At 58.9% G+C, this 16,685-nt stretch overlaps 1 protein-coding gene across 7 annotated transcripts; it reads left to right on the forward strand.

Moving 5' to 3' along the window:
- Positions 1–1,506: 1,506 nt before the first annotated feature.
- Positions 1,507–16,444, forward strand: RASGRP2 (RAS guanyl releasing protein 2). 7 transcript variants are annotated; one of them, XM_078433682.1, is made up of 17 exons: positions 1,507–1,639; positions 3,531–3,671; positions 4,333–4,435; positions 4,961–5,023; positions 5,373–5,504; positions 6,285–6,435; positions 6,621–6,794; positions 6,980–7,096; positions 8,450–8,731; positions 9,857–9,934; positions 10,150–10,272; positions 10,605–10,720; positions 13,946–14,087; positions 14,356–14,392; positions 14,755–14,931; positions 16,009–16,073; positions 16,220–16,444. In XM_078433682.1, the coding sequence occupies exons 2-16, from the start codon at positions 3,599–3,601 to the stop codon at positions 16,065–16,067; spliced, it is 1,827 nt and encodes a 608-aa protein (XP_078289808.1). In that variant the 5' UTR covers positions 1,507–1,639; positions 3,531–3,598; the 3' UTR covers positions 16,068–16,073; positions 16,220–16,444. The 7 variants fall into 7 exon arrangements, with proteins under 7 accessions (XP_078289808.1, XP_078289805.1, XP_078289804.1 ...); XM_078433679.2 differs by lacking the exon at positions 1,507–1,639 and adding an exon at positions 3,191–3,300; XM_078433678.2 differs by lacking the exon at positions 1,507–1,639 and adding an exon at positions 3,823–4,008 and having other exon boundaries at positions 3,557–3,671.
- Positions 16,445–16,685: the final 241 nt, after the last annotated feature.

Raw genomic sequence — 16,685 nt, forward strand, 5'->3', positions numbered from 1 at the left:
GCGGCAGCTGCGCAGTCACCGCGCTTTGCCCCCACAACCGGCAGGTGCGTCCCCTCCGAAGGAGGGGGCAGCCCATGGGGGCGGGACCCGAGACTCTCCAGCCTCCTTTCAGGCGTCACCCTCCACGCCTCTCTTCCCAGTGCTGTGTCCATACTAGGTCAGCGGCCTGCCAAGCTGGCCGGGGGCGGGGCGTCCTCTTGGGTGGGGCCCACAGGGGCTGGGAGTCGGGACTTGGGCCGAGGCCTCTAGGACTACCGAGGGTCCACACTGTCCGCGGCAGGACTTGGGAGGGGGAGGAGCCTGTGGGTGGTTGGCGCCTTCTTGACTCCGCCCGTAGCCCCGCCCCACTGCGGCGTTTAAGGGTCTCTGAGCAGGTGGCTACGCTTGGCCTAAAGTCTGGGGAGTTAGGGTGGGGGACACTCACAGACGGTCTGGGCTAGGCCAGTGTTGCCCCCTCCCCTCACTTTGGGGAAATTGAGGACCAGAAAGAGGCTGTTTCTCGGCCTCATATTACCAAAACTGAGGTGTGGGGGAGGTCCTGCCTCCCCAGCCCTGAGGCAGGAAGGGGCAAGCCTCGAAAGGCAGGTTTGGGGCCGGTGGTTTCACAGTGAGTGTATTTGAATCCAAACAGCCGGAAATGGTTACCGGCTCTCCTAGGCCTGGCTTGTGGGACCCCAACAGCTTGTGGCTGCCCCTCCCAAGTTCCTCCCTGCCCCGGGGGGTGGTGGGGTGGTGGGGGAGACGCACGCAGACCTCCAGTCCCCCAAGTTGCGCAGAACCCACCCGCCGCTTGCAGCAGCCCCTTCCCATCTGGCCCCGTGAGGAGCCAGGCTTCCGGGGCCCCAGTCCCTCCTGTGTGAACTCGGGGCGCCCCCACCCCCCTCCACAGACATCGAGGCCCCGTTTTCAGGTAGCCGCGTTTTCATGCCTCCCTCTCCCACAAGGCCCCTGTCCCCAAAATGTTCCCATCTTGTCCTAGCCCCTCCTCCAGGCTATCACAGAAGCCGCTCTCCCCACGCCCCCGATCTCTACCAGGTCTGTGCCCCCCGCTGCCCGCAGGAAGACGCCCGGCCCCGGGTCGGGTTAGCCCCGTGGGAACGGTTTGTCTCGAAAACAGGAACCCGGGCCGGGGGCTGGGCGGGGCGCCCCTTCCCCACCGCAGTCCGCTTCCTGCCCCTCCCGGCTTCCTCTGCCCAACAGCCGGCAGGGCGGGGGGCGTAGGGGCGTCTGGGTGGGGGGAGAGGGCTCTCGGTTTAGATCCCCCCTCCACGTCCCGCGAGGCCTGACCTCCGCTCGCCCACCCTCCGCGCGGCCGGTGGCGCAGCCCCAGCCCCGCGGCCCTGGCTTCCCGGGCGGCGCGGCAGGGGAGGGGTTAAGCTGCCGCAGGGACGGCCGCGTGCGGGGCGAGAGGGAGCCCCCGGTGGGGGAGGCGCAGCCGGCGGTGCGGAGCCCCGCGCAGGGGCGGGAGGGGTGGGGAGGGGAGGGGGCGGCCGCGGCGCGGGGGCGGGGCGGCGGGAAGCGGGGCCGCGGCGCCGAGAGCGGGCGGGAGCTGCAGCCGCAGCGAGGCCGGCGGGCGGGAGCGCACGGAGGTGGCGCCGGCCCGGCCGGGTGCGGGCTCCGTGCCGCGCGGGTCCCAAGAGTGAGTGAGCGAGAGCGGGCGAGGCGCCAGGCAGAGGAGGGCCTGGCCCCCAGCCCCCCCCCCCCCCCCCCAGGGCGGCGGCGGAGGCGGGCCGGGGGCAGCGGGTGGATTGGTGGGAGCGGAGTCTGCGGCCCGGGTCCGGGGTAGGTGGGAGAGAGCTGAAGCGCCCTGGACGACCCGCGGGAGGGGGCGGCATCCGCGGCGCCTCCGGCCCTTCCCAGCCACGTCTCAGCGGGACCTTCTCTCGCGGACCCCCCATTTGACAGATGAGAAAATTGAGGCTCCGAGAGGCCAAGTGACTCTCAAGGTCACACAGCGAGGAGGCGACAGAGCTAGACGGGGCTGGCTCTGGGTGGCTCCTAGGAAAAGTCAGCCAGAGAACTCAGTAGAGGAACCCCCTCCAGCCCCGGCGAGTTTGTGCAGGGGAGGGGGACGGGGTACCTTTGGGGGGGGGGCAGGCTCTGCCAGCGTCCGGGGATGAGGGGTGTCAGGGCGCTGCGGCCGCAGAGCTGGTTTCTGGACTGCGGAGGAAATGGGGGCGGCGGAATGGGCGTGTGTGCACATCCATGGGGGTGTGTGCATGTGTGGGATTGTACATGCGTGTAGGTGCACTGTCTTGTGTGTGTGTGTGTGTGTGTGTGTGTGTGCGCGCACGTGTGCGATTTCAGAGCCTCCGTGGCCGCGGGACTCCAGGCTGGCCTGGCTCGAGCGAGCTGCAAGTCCAGAACTGGCCCCATCAACGGGTTTGCATTCTGGGCTAGAAAGCTGGGTACGTGTGCCCGAGGGATCCTTCCTGCAGGTGTGCACGGGGTGTGAGTGCCATTGTGTGTATGAGACAGAGGCTGGGAGGCAAGTGCCTGAGGCCCAAGTGTGTGTGTATGGGGTGGAGGGGTCTTTCCCCCCAATGTGGGCCTCTGGCCTCAGGTATAGAATGAGAGTGTGTCCCTGCATGGGTGTGTATCACCCCGCGTGTGACTGGGGTTGCTGGTGGAGACGTGCCGGCATTCTCCACCCCTCAGGACGCTGGCGCCCCCTTCTGGGCGCCCTGCTCTGTGTGTTCGAATGTGGCCTGCCTGTGAGTGAGCTCACAGTTCGACTGTGTAGTATGGGGCCTGGGTCCGGAGCTCCGGCTGGGGAGGAAGATGGTCTGCGGAAGGGCTGCACCCGGACCCCTGGGGCCTTCACGGAGGAGGTGGCTTGGGAGCGCGTGGTTCCCAGGCTCAGGCTTCCCGCTGACGCCTCCGGGGCGGCAGCGGGCTCCCCCCACCCCCACCCCGCCCCAGGAATGTTCTGCACTCTAGCTCGCCTCCCCAAGGGCAGGCCCCTGGGGGTTGCCACAGCCCCGCCTCCCCTCCCGGGAGCCCGGGAGGGGGCGATGCGGGCAGGACGCCTGGGTTCCTCCCTCCCTCCCATCCCAGGGAGAAATTCCTCCGAGGTCCCCTCAGGCTCTGGGTTCCCAAAATAACCCTGCGGGGGAAGGGAGGCTGTGGAGGGAGGGAAGCGGGAGGGGCGTAGAGCCGAGCTGCGGGGTGCTGCAGGTGCCTCCGGGGAGAGGACGCGAGAAGAGGGCCTACGAGGGGTTGGGGCACAAACCAGTTCCCGGAGTGTCCTGGCTCGTCCCCATCCCCGGGGAGCCCCTCGGCCTTCCCGCGACTCCAAGGGTGAGCCGGAAGCCTCGCGGCCGGTCGGTTTCCCAACTGGTGGGTTGCACCATCCCGGGCCAGACCGTTTAACCCCGGGAGTGGCCGCGGCGCACGACTCCGCCCCTGCCCAGCAGGGGGCGTGCCCGCCCCGCCCCGTTCCTGCCCGCCCCGCGACTCGCAACCCACCCCCCCCCACCCCCCCCCCGCCGGCGCCTCCGCAGACTCCCTCTCTGCCTCTCCCGGGACAGGGGTCCGGTCGGAGCCCCTTGGGAGGCTTCGGAGCGCAGCTTGGCCCAGCCTCCCCGCGCCGGCGGCCATGGCGGGCACCCTAGACCTGGACAAGGGCTGCACGGTGGAGGAGCTGCTCCGCGGCTGCATCGAAGCCTTCGGTGAGTGGCACGGGAGGGCACGCCCAGCCTGAGCCCAGCTCCGAGCCTGAAACGGGGTCCCTGCCTCCCCGGGCAGACCCCTGGCCTGGACCCACCCAGTTCCGCATCCTGCCACCTTTTTAACGAAAGCCTTCTCTTCATTGCTCGGTAGAGAGATCCACACGCTTCGGAAAGATAAAATGTTTCCCTTCCCTGCTATGCCGGCATTGAAGGGAGGGACGGGGTCCCCCCAGACTCTGGAACATGCGGAGCGTTATCTGTCTCCCCGGAGGATCCGGAGGAACTGTCTATCTCTGGCCTGGGAGCTGTTTCCGGCTGGTGGGGGGCGGCTTATCTGGTGAGGGGGTGCCCTTTCCCCCAAGCACTCAGGAAGTGGCCTCTGGATTCTTGACCCCCGGGAACCCAGGCTTCTTCCGCCCCAGCTGGTTCCCCTCGGGACGATGGGCCCGGATCAGACGCTTCCCTCCTCCGGTTCCTCAGATCCTGCCTTATCCCTCGCCCACCCTACCTGTTCTTTCTAATCTGCCTACAGGATTCGCAGTCCTGGCAAAGCAGGTGATGGGCGGGGGGCCACATATCCGGCGGGCTGTGGGGTAGGCTTTAGGGACCACAGCTACGGGACGCAGGGTCACCCCGCTTCTCTCTGACCCCTCGGAGTTAGATGACTCCGGGAAGGTGCGAGACCCGCAGCTGGTGCGCATGTTCCTCATGATGCACCCTTGGTACATCCCTTCTTCGCAGCTGGCGGCAAAACTGCTCCACATATATCCTTCGCGGGCCTCGCCGTGGGCCCTGCAGTCCTGCTTGGGGGAGCCAGGCCGCCCAGCCCAGGCCAAGAATGGGCTCCGCTCCTAGAGCATGGGCCCCTTATAAGCCCTAGAATCCAGGCTTGGCGCAACCTTGCTCCAGGGCCGAGGCTCCGCCCCTTCCCGCCTCTCGAGTCAGGCCCCGCCCCCCGCCCCTGCCCCTCCTCAATTTGGGCTCTCTACAGCCTAGGACCTGTCCCTACTCCCAGCCCAAGTCCCTCCTCCGGCCTCCTTCCCGGAACCCAGGTCATGCGTTCAGCCACCCCTTAGAACCTAGCCCCGTTCCTAGCTGTGCACCCTCCCCAGACTCGCCCCTCACCCCCTCTTCAGCCCCTTTCCTACAGGCCCCACCCCAGGTCCCGCCCCCAGCATCTCTCCTAGGACCAGGCCCCTCCCACGGTCTCCCTCCAGAAGCCGGGACCCATCTCCTGCCTCCCTTTCTAGAATTAGTCTCCATCCTCGTTTTCCTTAACTCTCCTTCACCTACCAACAATCCCGGAAGGACAACTCCAATTCGCTGCAGGTGAAAACATGCCACCTGGTCAGGTGAGCCTTCCTTTTGCGACGCTGTCCCCTCTTCTCGCTCCCTTCTCTCAGGCTTCAGACTGGCCTGAAGGAGTGGAAAGAACACGTTCTGGGAGTTGGTCATGTGGGTTTGAACCCGGGCTCTGTCCATGGTGGGCCGGCTGTCACAGGCTTGCCTCTTTCCTGGTCTGGGCCTGGGTTTTCTGATCTGCCCCGTGGGGGTGGGGAAGGAATGAACGGGGCGGGGGGGGGGGTGGGATGGTTGGGGGAGGGAGCCACAGTGTAGGGCTCTTTCCCCCTCTTTGGGGAACTACAATCCCAGGGGGTGGTGGGGGGAGGGCTGCCTTGGGTGACTCAGAACTTCCGCCAGGTACTGGATCTCGGCATTCCCAGCAGAGTTTGACTTGAACCCTGAGCTCGCTGAGCAGATCAAGGAGCTGAAGGCTCTGTTAGACCAAGAAGGGAACCGGCGGCACAGCAGCCTCATTGACATCGAGAGTGTGTGCGTGGGGCGAGCTTGAGGGCTGGGGAGGGCGCTCAGCGTCCTACACCATCTGTACTTAACAAATGTTTGTTGAATTGAATGAGTGAGGGTCATGTTACTCTCTTGCTGGAAAACCTATGGCCCCCTGTCGCCTTCACAATGTCTCGGCTGGGGATCAAAGCCTTTGGTGGTGTCCAGGCGGCTTGGCATTCCTGCAGCATCTTCCACAGCCCACTCCCATTCCGTGCACGCCATGCGACAGCTGTACGGGTCCGCTCGTCATTCCCTGCCCTGCATCCTTTGCGCCATGACGTTCCGCTCATACGGGCCCCCCTTGCCTGCCTCTCTGTGTTGTCAAGACTCAGCTCAGGTGTGGACTGTGTCCGGGCGCTGAGGGCTCGGAGGCCTTCCGGGGCAGAATTTGCCATTCCCTCCCGTGGCCTGCACTTTGTGCAGACCCCTCTGTGCAAAGACCTGTAGACGCGCCGCGCAGTTTGGTGATTGTCTGTTTCTGTGTCTGTCTCCCTCAGTAGACTGTGAGCTCTCCAAGGGAAGGAACTGTGTCTTGCTCCTCTCTGTACCCCCAGTGCCCAGCACAGTGCCTGAGTGCATGACGAGGGGGGAGTTTGCAGGAGTTGCTGGGACTGGGGACATCAGTGCCCAGCACGGTGCCACGGACTGTGTCGGTCCTCAGTCAGCCTGAGTGGTGCCTGCGCACGAGTGTGGGGCCACAAGGGACGGGGCATCTCCAGCAAAAGGGCTCACTGCCCCCGCCCCCCTCCTCCCCCCCCCCCCCAGCCCCACCTACAAGTGGAAGCGGCAGGTGACCCAGCGGAACCCCGTAGGACAGAAAAAGCGAAAGATGTCCCTGTTGTTCGACCACCTGGAGCCCATGGAGCTGGCGGAGCATCTCACCTACTTGGAGTATCGCTCCTTCTGCAAGATCCTGGTGCGGCCCCGGAGGGCATGCGGTCAGGGGTAGAGTTTGGGTTGGGGAGGAGTCCCAGGAGGATCGGGGGTCCCTGGGGTCGGCAGGGTCACAGGGTGGGTTGGGGGTTTCAGTAGCTGGAGGGTGAGGCGTGGTCATCTGTGAGGGGAGGGGCCCGAAGGGGCTGAGGCCACTCCCACCCCCAGTTCCAGGACTATCACAGTTTTGTGACTCACGGCTGCACCGTGGACAACCCCGTCCTGGAGCGATTCATCTCCCTCTTCAACAGTGTGTCGCAGTGGGTGCAACTCATGATCCTCAGCAAGCCCACAGCCCCTCAGCGGGCCCTGGTCATCACGCACTTCGTCCACGTGGCAGAGGTGCCCGTCGCTCCACCCCCACCCCACCCCCCCCCCCCCCCCGCCCCCCGCCAGCCTCCCGGGTGCCCATCCGCGGAGTCGTTCCTTTCCACCAACCCACTGCCTCCTCGCCAGAAAAGCTGGGCCAAGTTCTGGGTGGGCCTCTTCAGTGACTGACTGCCTACCCCTCCTCCTTTGCCCCCCAGAAGCTCCTGCAGCTGCAGAACTTCAACACACTAATGGCAGTGGTGGGAGGCCTGAGCCACAGTTCCATCTCGCGCCTCAAGGAGACCCACAGTCATGTTAGCCCTGAGACGGTCAAGGTGCCTGGGACTGGGGTGGGGGGGTCAGGGGAACAGCCTGGTCAAGCCCTGGGCTAGCCCTTTCCCAGGTCTGGCCTCACTGACAACTCCTAGTAGCGTCGCGGGCTGGGCACTCCTGTCCCCATTTGACAGATGCAGAAACTGAGGCTTGGAGGGGTCCCAGGCTTTTCACAGGTTACACGACCAAAGCGGCAGAGTGGGGGCTTACCGGTCTGCCTGACCCCAAAGCTTGTGTTTTTTTCCTCTCCTTTTCTTTCTTTCTCTCTCTCTCTCTCTCTTTCCCTTTCTTTCTTTCTTTCTTTCTTTCTTTTTTAAGTTATTTATTTATTTATTTTGAGAGAGAAAGTGTGAGCGGGGGAGGGGCAGAGGGATTGGGAGAGAATCCCAAGCAGGCGACTGCGGTGCCCGATGTGGGGCTCGATCCCCTGAACCGTGAGATCATGACCTGAGCTGAAACCCGAGAGTCGGACGCTAAGCACCTGAGCCCCCCAGGTGCCCCCTTTTATTTGTTTATTTATTTTAACATATTGGGTGACGTACATAGAGCGAAATATATAAAGCGTATGTATGTAGAGGTTAAAGAAAAATTAGAAAGAAAATGCCTGTGTAACTTAGCACCCAGGTCAAGAAACAGAAGCTTCCAGCACCTGAGACCGTAACTCCCCACCCCCCCCTGCCCCCCGCCCAATCAGAGGTGACCAACGTCATGACTTTTGTAATGACGGCCCTGCTTTTCTTTACAGCTTTACCATACCACGTTGTATGAATCTCAAAATAACGTGGGAGTTTTGTTGCCTGTTTCTGAATTTTCTATGAATGGGATCATGTTGTGTGTTACTTTATGTCTTGCTTCTTTCCTTCTAACGTTCTGTTACTCATTCGTTTCCACTGCCGTATGATATTTTATTGTAAGTCTATTGCAAGTTATGTATCTCCTGTTGAACATTTGGGGGTCTTCCCAGCGTAGGCGGTTACAAAGGACACAGCGGAGGACGTTTCTTCTGGATCTTTGTCCTGTTCTGTTCGCCGCCCTGAGCCTCAGTTTCTTCTGTTAAATGTTAGGGATAGTCTGTGCCCAGGGCTGGTGTGGAGGTGGGGTCTTGGGCAGTGGGCGTTCCCTTGGACTCATGACCTATAAACTCTGACCCCCAGGGGCTAAGGGAGACAGTGCTGGGGGACAGTGAGGGAGGATTTTTTAACCTTTCACCCATCTCTGGCTCCTCATCCTCTCCCACGTTTCCAGGGCTCGGGGCGGGGGGGATGGGGGGAGGCGTAGTTGAGCCAGTGATGTGCCTAACGTGTGTGTGATTCTTTGCTTTTTGCCCCCACCCACCACGCCCCACCCCACCCCAGCTCTGGGAAGGTCTCACGGAACTGGTGACAGCCACAGGGAACTATAGCAATTACCGACGCCGGCTGGCAGCCTGCGTGGGCTTCCGCTTTCCCATCCTGGGCGTGCACCTCAAGGACCTGGTGGCCCTGCAGCTGGCACTGCCTGACTGGCTGGACCCCGCCCGGACCCGACTTAATGGGGCCAAGATGAAACAGCTCTTCAGCATCCTGGAGGAGCTGGCCATGGTGACCAGCCTTCGGCCACCAGTGCAGGCCAACCCAGATCTGCTGAGCCTACTCACGGTGAGGGGGCTTGGGAACAGGGACGCTGGGGGGGGGGGGGCGGGGGGGGCGGGGGCTGGGCACCAGCGTGGACAACCACCTCTGGTCTTGGGTTCACGCAAGGCTGTGGGCTTGGCCTTGTGTTCTAGGTTCTGATCAAGGAACTGAGATCCAGCCTGGGCTCCAGGGTCTGGAGTGGACACCGAGATGAGTTGCAGCCTCTGAAAGGGGCTGGGGACTCAGGTCTGATTTCGAGGCTGGCATGTGGACTTTCTGTGCCGGGCTTGAAGCTAGGCCTGGGTCCTGGGTTGAGTTCCTGGCAGTGGGTTGTGTTCAAGGCTTGGGGCTCAGCTCTGGCTTCTGGGGTCAGGGGTGGTTTCTTTTTTTTTTTTTTTTTTTTTTAATTTTTTTTTAATGTTTATTTATTTTTGAGACCGAGAGAGACAGAGCATGAGCAGGGAAGGGGCAGAGAGAGAGGGAGACACAGAATCCGAAGCAGGCTCCAGGCTCTGAGCTGTCAGCACAGAGCCCGACGTGGGGCTCGAACTCACGGACTGTGAGAGCATGACCTGAGCCAAAGTCAGACGCTTAACCGACTGAGCCACCCAGGCGCCCCAGGGGTGGTTTCTAAACATGGCCTTGAGCTCTCAGGAAAGGTCTGGGCTTGGTCTTGCACTCGGTGTGGGGGTCGAGGATGGGAGTTAGGTTCTAGTCGAGATCTAGACTAGGTTCGAGACACTGAGCCGAGGCTGGAGTTTTGGGTTTAGAGTGAATTCTTAACGGTTTCTAGCCTCTGGGCTGGGATCAGGATTGAAATCTGAGCTGGATTCTTGATGTGGGGTTGGGTTCTAGGTTGGGGCTTAATTTCAGAGCTCTTGGTTGTGTTCTGACCTGGATTCTTGGCTGGATTCTTGGGGGCGCGTTGTGCCCAAGATTTGGGGCCAAGCGGCGGGGTCTGCTCTGTGTGCTAGGCTGGTGTGTGGTCACTGGGGTGTGTTCTAAGGTGGCCTTTGTCCCGAGTCTAGCTTCTGGGCTGGGTTCCAGGCTGAGCCGTGGCCTCTAAGTGGACCTATGACCCTGGGCTCTGGACAGCGGGCTCCTGAGGGCAGCAGGGGCAGGGGGTGTGATCAGGCCTGTGTGTCTTAGGTATCTCTGGATCAGTATCAGACAGAGGATGAACTCTACCAGCTGTCCCTGCAGCGGGAGCCGCGCTCGAAGTCCTCGGTGAGACAGGGAATCCCTGCCTCCCCACTCTCCCCCACCTCTTTCTCCCCCACCTCTGCCCTTCCTGAAACTCCCAGGACAGAGGCTACCTCACCTGTCCAGCTTGCTGGGCGGGCTCCCTTCTCCCCAGGGCTTTCCTGCCTGCCCCCGCCCCCCACCCCGGGCCCTGGACTCCCTCACCTCCGGCCTTCACTCAGGCCTGACCATCCCCACAGCCAACCAGCCCCACAAGCTGCACCCCGCCTCCCCGGCCCCCGGTGCTGGATGAGTGGACCTCAGCTGCCAAACCCAGGCTGGATCAAGCACTCCTGGTGGAACACATCGAGAAGATGGTGGAGGTGAGACTCTGTGGCAGCCAGCCCTGCAACCTGAGGGGTCGGGGGACAGGTCCGCAGCGGTGCATCGAGAACGATTTTGCCTGGCCACCACCCTCGGAGCCACACTGGCGCCTCGTTCCAGGGCCAGGGCTCAGGCTCCGGCAGGCAAGGGGCGGAGCCAGTGGGCGGGGTTGGGGGGGGGTACGGTAAAGGGAGAGAAAAAGGGGAGCTGCAGAGGCGCCCACGCCTGAGCACCCTTCGTAACATGGACTGGGCCTGTGGACAGGACGGGACTGACGCCTGTTTCGTTCTCCTGTCCTCCTGTCCCCCGCGTGTCCCTCTGTGCACTTCAGTCTGTGTTCCGGAACTTTGACGTCGATGGGGACGGCCACATCTCACAGGAAGAGTTCCAGATCATCCGTGGGAACTTCCCTTACCTCAGCGCCTTTGGGGACCTCGACCAGAACCAGTGAGGAGGGCTGGGGGCTGGGGGAGAGGGAAGGCAGGCTCACTTCCCCCCCGGGTTTCAGCTTCCTCCTGTGCAAGAGGAGGCCACTGAACCAGATGATCGTGGCCGAGGAAGCCACCAATGTGGCGAGGGGCTCGTATTGGAGGGGGAGGCTTCCAGCTGTGGCAGCACAGGGTTACCCCACTCACTCAGACAGATGGGGGGGCCCCACCTGAATCTTGCAAAGACTGTGGCCTGGGGACTGTTGCTACATAAATGCCGCTTTATTTGTGGAGCTCACAGCTGGCAAAAAGTGTGGGCAAGTTCAACTCCTGGGTAGCCTGTTTTAATGAATAGAAAAGAAAGGCCTGTAATTAGCAGCACCCACTTGCTTATCAACAATTCACATACTGACAATTTGGACAAACAGCTGATTCTCTGAAGTAGGTTAAACATGCCCCCTGCAACCATGTTCATATCCCTGTTTTGCTGAGCAGACAAAAAACTCCAGTCGCAATTTACAGCCCCATCTCAGGTCGACTTATATTTTTAACGCTATTCATATTTCAAAAATCTGGGCTTTTTTTTTTTTTTTTTTTTCCATATTGCGGAGCCCCGTGGTAAAAAAGAAATCCAGGTAGTAAAACGGATTTACAGTGAACAAAGCGTATGAAGTGAGACGCCAAAGTTACGTTCGTCCTCCCATCTTTCCCCATCAGAGGAGGCTATATTATTAGTAACATGTTTGCAATGCCACTGGCTTGGCAACAGTGTGTCCTTCCAGTCTTTTTTTTTTTTTTTTTTTCCCCCTCCCTGCATGTGCAAATTGCTACAGATTTTGTTTGTGCCTGTTCCATGGACAAATAGGATTGTGGTATAAATCTAGCTCTGCCCACGGGGCTGGTTACAGTTACTTTGTTTCTGCTCCCAGAACTGAGACAGAATTCTAGGTTATGTCCCTGGGTTGGTGGGTGGATTTTTTCCAGGTCACACTTTTAGTGAGGGTGCCGCTCGCTGTTGGAGACCTTAGATACAGCTTCGCGCGGGGGTCTCAGCCTTGACTTCCCACCTCCTGCGCACCCCAAGCCTTGTGCCCAGCCCATCTGGGCACCAAAATCCAGCACCTGGCTCTCTAGGGAGACCAGCAACCCCCTCCTAGGGCAGCCTCAGCCTTGGTCCCAACTCCCTGCCTCAGCTTGATGCTCGCTCTCTGTTTCTGGAATGTGAGGATGCCCATTTCTTTCCCACAAACTCACCTACGCATTTAAAGCAAATTTTGGTATATTTTAACCGGGATCTAGTATTTTATTTGTAGCAGCAGGGTTTGCAGGGTTTTTTGTTGTTGTTGGTGGTGGTGGTGGTGGGTTTGTTTGTTTGTTTGTTTGTTTGTTTATTTATTTATTATCACTTTCTTGATGGAACTGCACGTCTCGCTTTTTTGCTTTTGTTTTTGTTTTCCACGTAACCCTCTATCACGGACATCTTTCCACGCCAGCTTCGTGCAGAACGACCTCGTTCTTTAGAATAGCTGCAGAGTGTCCCGCTGTCATTATCCTGCTGATGGACATGTAGACTGTCCCCAGTTTTCCGCTGTTAATATACGCCACGCTGCTGTGAACATCTTTGTACCAATGCACCCAGGCCACTATTTCTGTAGGTGAAATTCCTGGAAGTAGGATAATTGGATCAAAAGATATGCACATTCTAAATTAGGAGAGAGCCTGCCAAAGTGACCTCAGGCAAGGTTGTGCCAGCCTGCACCCCCGTCAGCAGTGAGTGAGTGCCCATCTCCCAACTTCCTTGCCAACACTGGACGCTATAATAAGCTTTACAATTTTGTCAGTCTAATTGGCAAATGGTGTCTTGGTTAAATTTGAATCTCTTTAATACTAGCCGGGGTAGGATCTCTTTTCATATGTTTATCGGTCCCTTATATTTCTTTTGTTAATTGCTTGTTCATATTCTTTGTCCATTATTCCACTGGGTTTGTGGGTCTTTTTTTCTCATTGATTTTCAGAATCTCTGTTAATGGATGTTAACTCTTTGCTGTCGAATGTGTTTGCAAATATCTTCTTCCAGTCTGTCGTTTGTGTTGTCCGTTTCCATATAAAATTTTAAAAAAGTGTCGCGTGTTCAATACGTCCGTCTTTTCCTTTATGACTTCTTGGACTTGTGTTATGTCTAGAAAGGCCCTCATCTCCTTGAAATTCCAAAGGTATCCTCTTACACCTTTCCAGATACTTCGATGGTTTTTGTTTTTACATCAGTGGTCTCAGTTCAGTGAGAATGTAGTGTCCAGGCACAGCGTGCGGTAAGAATCTAGGGTGATATATATATTTTTTCTAAATGGCCAGCTGTCCCAATGCCCCACTGAATTGAAGGATCACCTGGGCCACATCATGGAGCCCCAGATATAATAATAGTCAGGAGTTTCCAACAAGGATGAACACTGACAGAAATAGCTCCGCGTGGCCCAGGACCTACCAACTACACAGACACTGTTATAAATGCTTCATGTGCCCTCATTCAGTCCTCACACAAACCCATGAGGGGCAGGAATTATCACTGTCCCCGTTTACAGAAGAAGAAACTGAGGCACAGGGAGATTAATGAGCCCAACGGTCACACAGCCAGGAAGTAACCAAGCCAGAATTTGAACGGAGGTCTGTCTCCAGAGCACATGCTCCTTTCGTAAAATATGTTAATAGGTGAGAAAAGGGTTCTGTGGGAACCCCTGGGTTATGTGGGGGAATCCTGATTGCAGGTGTCTTTCCAGCACTCACCCGCATGAGAGTCAGAGGCAGGCGGCTTTTCCCAATCTTGTCTGGTCCCAGAGCTCAGCAGAAGTCTCTTGAATCTCAGGGCTCCCAATGGGTGTTCCAAAGAGCTCACGTTGGGAAACAAAGGCTGATAATCTCGTGGGAAAGCGCACAGCCCTTCTAGTTAGTTTACACGCCAACGCTGTGAAGTGACCCCGGTAGGAGTTATGATCCTCATTTCTCTGGGAAGGAAACCCAGGGGAAGTGACTTGCCCAAGACCACACAAGTGGTAGCGGCCGGTGCTTCTGGCTGGCTCCCAAGTCTAGGCCTCTCTTTGCGGCACCAGGAAATCTAAAACCAGGAGTTGGGTGAGGATCTTTTCCTTGGTAGGGAAGTTCCCAGTGGGATGGGTTAGGCTGGTGGGTGGCTGGTCCCGGGGGAGGGCCCCGACCTGAGGCGCTCCCTCTCCCACCCCGCCCCCCGCAGGGATGGCTGCATCAGCAGGGAGGAAATGGTGTCCTACTTCCTGCGCTCCAGCTCGGTGCTGGGCGGCCGCATGGGCTTCGTGCACAACTTCCACGAGAGCAACTCCTTGCGCCCGGTTGCCTGCCGCCACTGCAAGGCCCTGGTGAGACCCCCACCAAGCCACACCCCTCCAGCCCTGGCCCCTCCGCTCGCCCCGCCCTCCCTCCGGCCCCGCCCCTGCTGGAGGCCTCGTAGCAGAGTCGAACCTTGTTAATTCCGCCTGCCTCTCTGGCCGTTCTGCGCCTGCGTTGGCCCGAGGGGCTCTAAAGCCCCAGAGTGGGTCAGTCCCAGTCCCTGCCCTTGAGAAAGAAGAGGTGGAATCATTACCTCTCAAGCCCTCTCCCCCAGCACAGCCCCCTCCTCTATTTCAGATCCTGGGCATCTACAAGCAGGGCCTCAAATGCCGAGGTGAGCAGGGCCGGAGGGCCGAATTTTGGGGGAAGAGCTACTCTCTGCGCGGGGATTCTAATTTTGGCGGGGCAACCGAGGAGGAGTGAGGTACCCTGGAGCCAGAGGGGCGTGCTGATTATATTGAAAGGGGTAGCCTTTAAGTGGGCTTTTATTGTGGTGAGACAGCTGCCCGGGCACCGAGGACTTGGCGGAGGGTGTGGATTGGTGAGCAGGATGAAGCACTTTGGAAGGAGAGTCTTATTTTGGTGGAGCAGCTGCTCAGGAGCACAGGAAACTGGGGAGAGGTGCAGGCCTGGGGAAGGGGCCGGAAAGCGTTCTGACCCAGGGCCCTGGCTGGGCTCCCCATCTGCCTCTCCCAGCCTGCGGCGTGAACTGCCACAAGCAATGTAGAGACCGTCTGTCCGTTGAGTGCCGGCGCCGGGCCCAGAGTGTGAGTCTGGAGGGGCCTGCGCCCTCGCCCTCGCCCACCCACACCCATCACCGAGCCTTCAGCTTCTCCCTGCCCCGCCCAGGTAGGCGAGGCTCCCGGCCTCCAGGTAAGAGGGGGTCTCCTCCTGTGCTGTCCTGTGAGGGGAGGGAGGCAGGGCTATTGTGGCAAAGTATTAACCTATCCAGGAGGGAAAGCTTCCTGGAGTTTGTAATTCTGTGATGTTGGTGGGGTGATAATGAAGGATTGAAAAGGTAAGGGGGCCAGAAGGTGGCTCAGGAAACCTTGACCTTCTGAAGCTGAGAGAAACGAATAATACATAAAGAGTTAGAGTGAGGGTGCCTGGGCGGCTCAATCGGTTACGCGGTTAAGCATCTGACTTCCATTCGGGGCATGATCTCGCGGTCTGTGAGTTCGAGCCCCGTGTCGGGCTCTGGGCTGACAGCTCGGAGCCTGGAGCCTGCTTCGGATTCTGTGTCTCCCTCTTTTTCTGCCCCTTCCCCTGCTCATGCTCTGGGTCTCCCTCAAAAATAAATAAACATTAAAAAAAGAAAAAAAAAGAGTAAAAGTGAAAGGGGCTTCAAGATTCCAGTCACAGGGGTGCCTGGCTGGCTCAGGCAGCAGAGTATCCCTTTTCGTCTGCTCTGGAGGCCATTCTGAGAAATGTCCCTTGCCCTGGAAATCTTTGGCGGCTGTCTTGGGGGTCTCCTGTGGTTCTAGCGCAGTGTGCTGAATGACAGTTCCCCAAATGATTTATTTTGCTGAGAACACTCTGAACCACCATGTTAAACTGGGGTCGGAGGCAGTTGACCACAGCCATTTGAATTGGCCTGCGTCCTCAGAAATAGAGGCAGGCACCAGGCATCAGTCCTCAAAAATAGAAAAAGTGAAGCCATTTGCATGGAGCCTTCCGAAGTGCCGGGGTCTAAAATGTGAAACACACACAAAATTGACATTTGAAGCAAACTGCACTGACAAGTACGTGGCTGTGAAAAAGCCGCGGTGGAATGAAAACTTAGAAGAGGCTCAAAAACGGGAGGGCCGACTGGTCACTCAGTGAATTGATTTTTGGTGGATGGGTCTGCTTCCGGGATGGGGTAAGGTGTCGGCTGTGAGTGGGGGAAGGGCTGCTGAAGGCACAGAGACCCAGGAGCTGTTCCCGCGACCCCCACCCACTTCCCTGCAGAGATCAGAGAGGAGGAGGTGCAGGCCGTGGAGGATGGCGTATTTGACATCCACTTGTAATTGATGGTGAGTCTTGGGCAGCCTGCGTGGCTGAGGGCTGGGGACATGGGGGGAGGGGAGGATCAAGGAAACAGGCCCTCTGTCTGCATGGCCCAGGCCGGGTGGACTCTTACTTTTTCCCTGACAACCTGTGTTGTTGTTTTCCTTCCCAGCTGTGACTGGATCAAACACTCAGGCCTGCCTTGGAGAAAAGACTTGGACCACAGCAGGAAGCCTGGGGTGCTGGGGCAGCAGGCTGGGGCTGGGGGGTGGGGTGGGGGGGTGAGGGTGGCATGCAGCTGAGGGTTGGGCCGGGGCTGGTGTCCCTAAGGTTGTACAGACTCTTGTGAATATTTGTATTTTCCAGATGGAATAAAAAGGCCCATGTAATTAACCCAGCCCATCAGAGCCTAGAATCTTCAAGGGGCGGGGGAGGGGGGGGAGGGGGGTACCGTAAGGACAGGGGCTAGAATCTTAGCATCCAGAACTTTGTAGTCAGAGAATCTTGGGAGATCTGGAATCTCAAGTGTTGGGAATCTTAGGGGAGTAGAATTGGGGGGTAGAACTTTAGAACCCAGAAACCTTGAGACATAATAATCTTGGAGAGGGCCTAGAATCTCCAGGAATCCAGAATCTTGG

The sequence above is a fragment of the Panthera onca genome, chromosome D1 (assembly GCF_046562875.1).
Source record: "Panthera onca isolate mPanOnc1 chromosome D1, mPanOnc1 haplotype 2, whole genome shotgun sequence".
NCBI lineage: Eukaryota > Metazoa > Chordata > Mammalia > Carnivora > Felidae > Panthera > Panthera onca.

What these genes read in the sequence shown, in the direction of transcription:
- RASGRP2 (XM_078433678.2), top strand. Translation starts at nt 3,915, where the DNA reads ATGCGGAGCGTTATCTGTCTCCCCGGAGGATCCGGAGGAACTGTCTAT. An exon ending in GGTGGGGGGCGGCTTATCTG is followed by an intron (nt 4,009 to 4,332) that starts GTGAGGGGGTGC and finishes CCTCGGAGTTAG; the next exon opens with ATGACTCCGGGAAGGTGCGA. An exon ending in GGGGACCTCGACCAGAACCA is followed by an intron (nt 10,721 to 13,945) that starts GTGAGGAGGGCT and finishes CGCCCCCCGCAG; the next exon opens with GGATGGCTGCATCAGCAGGG.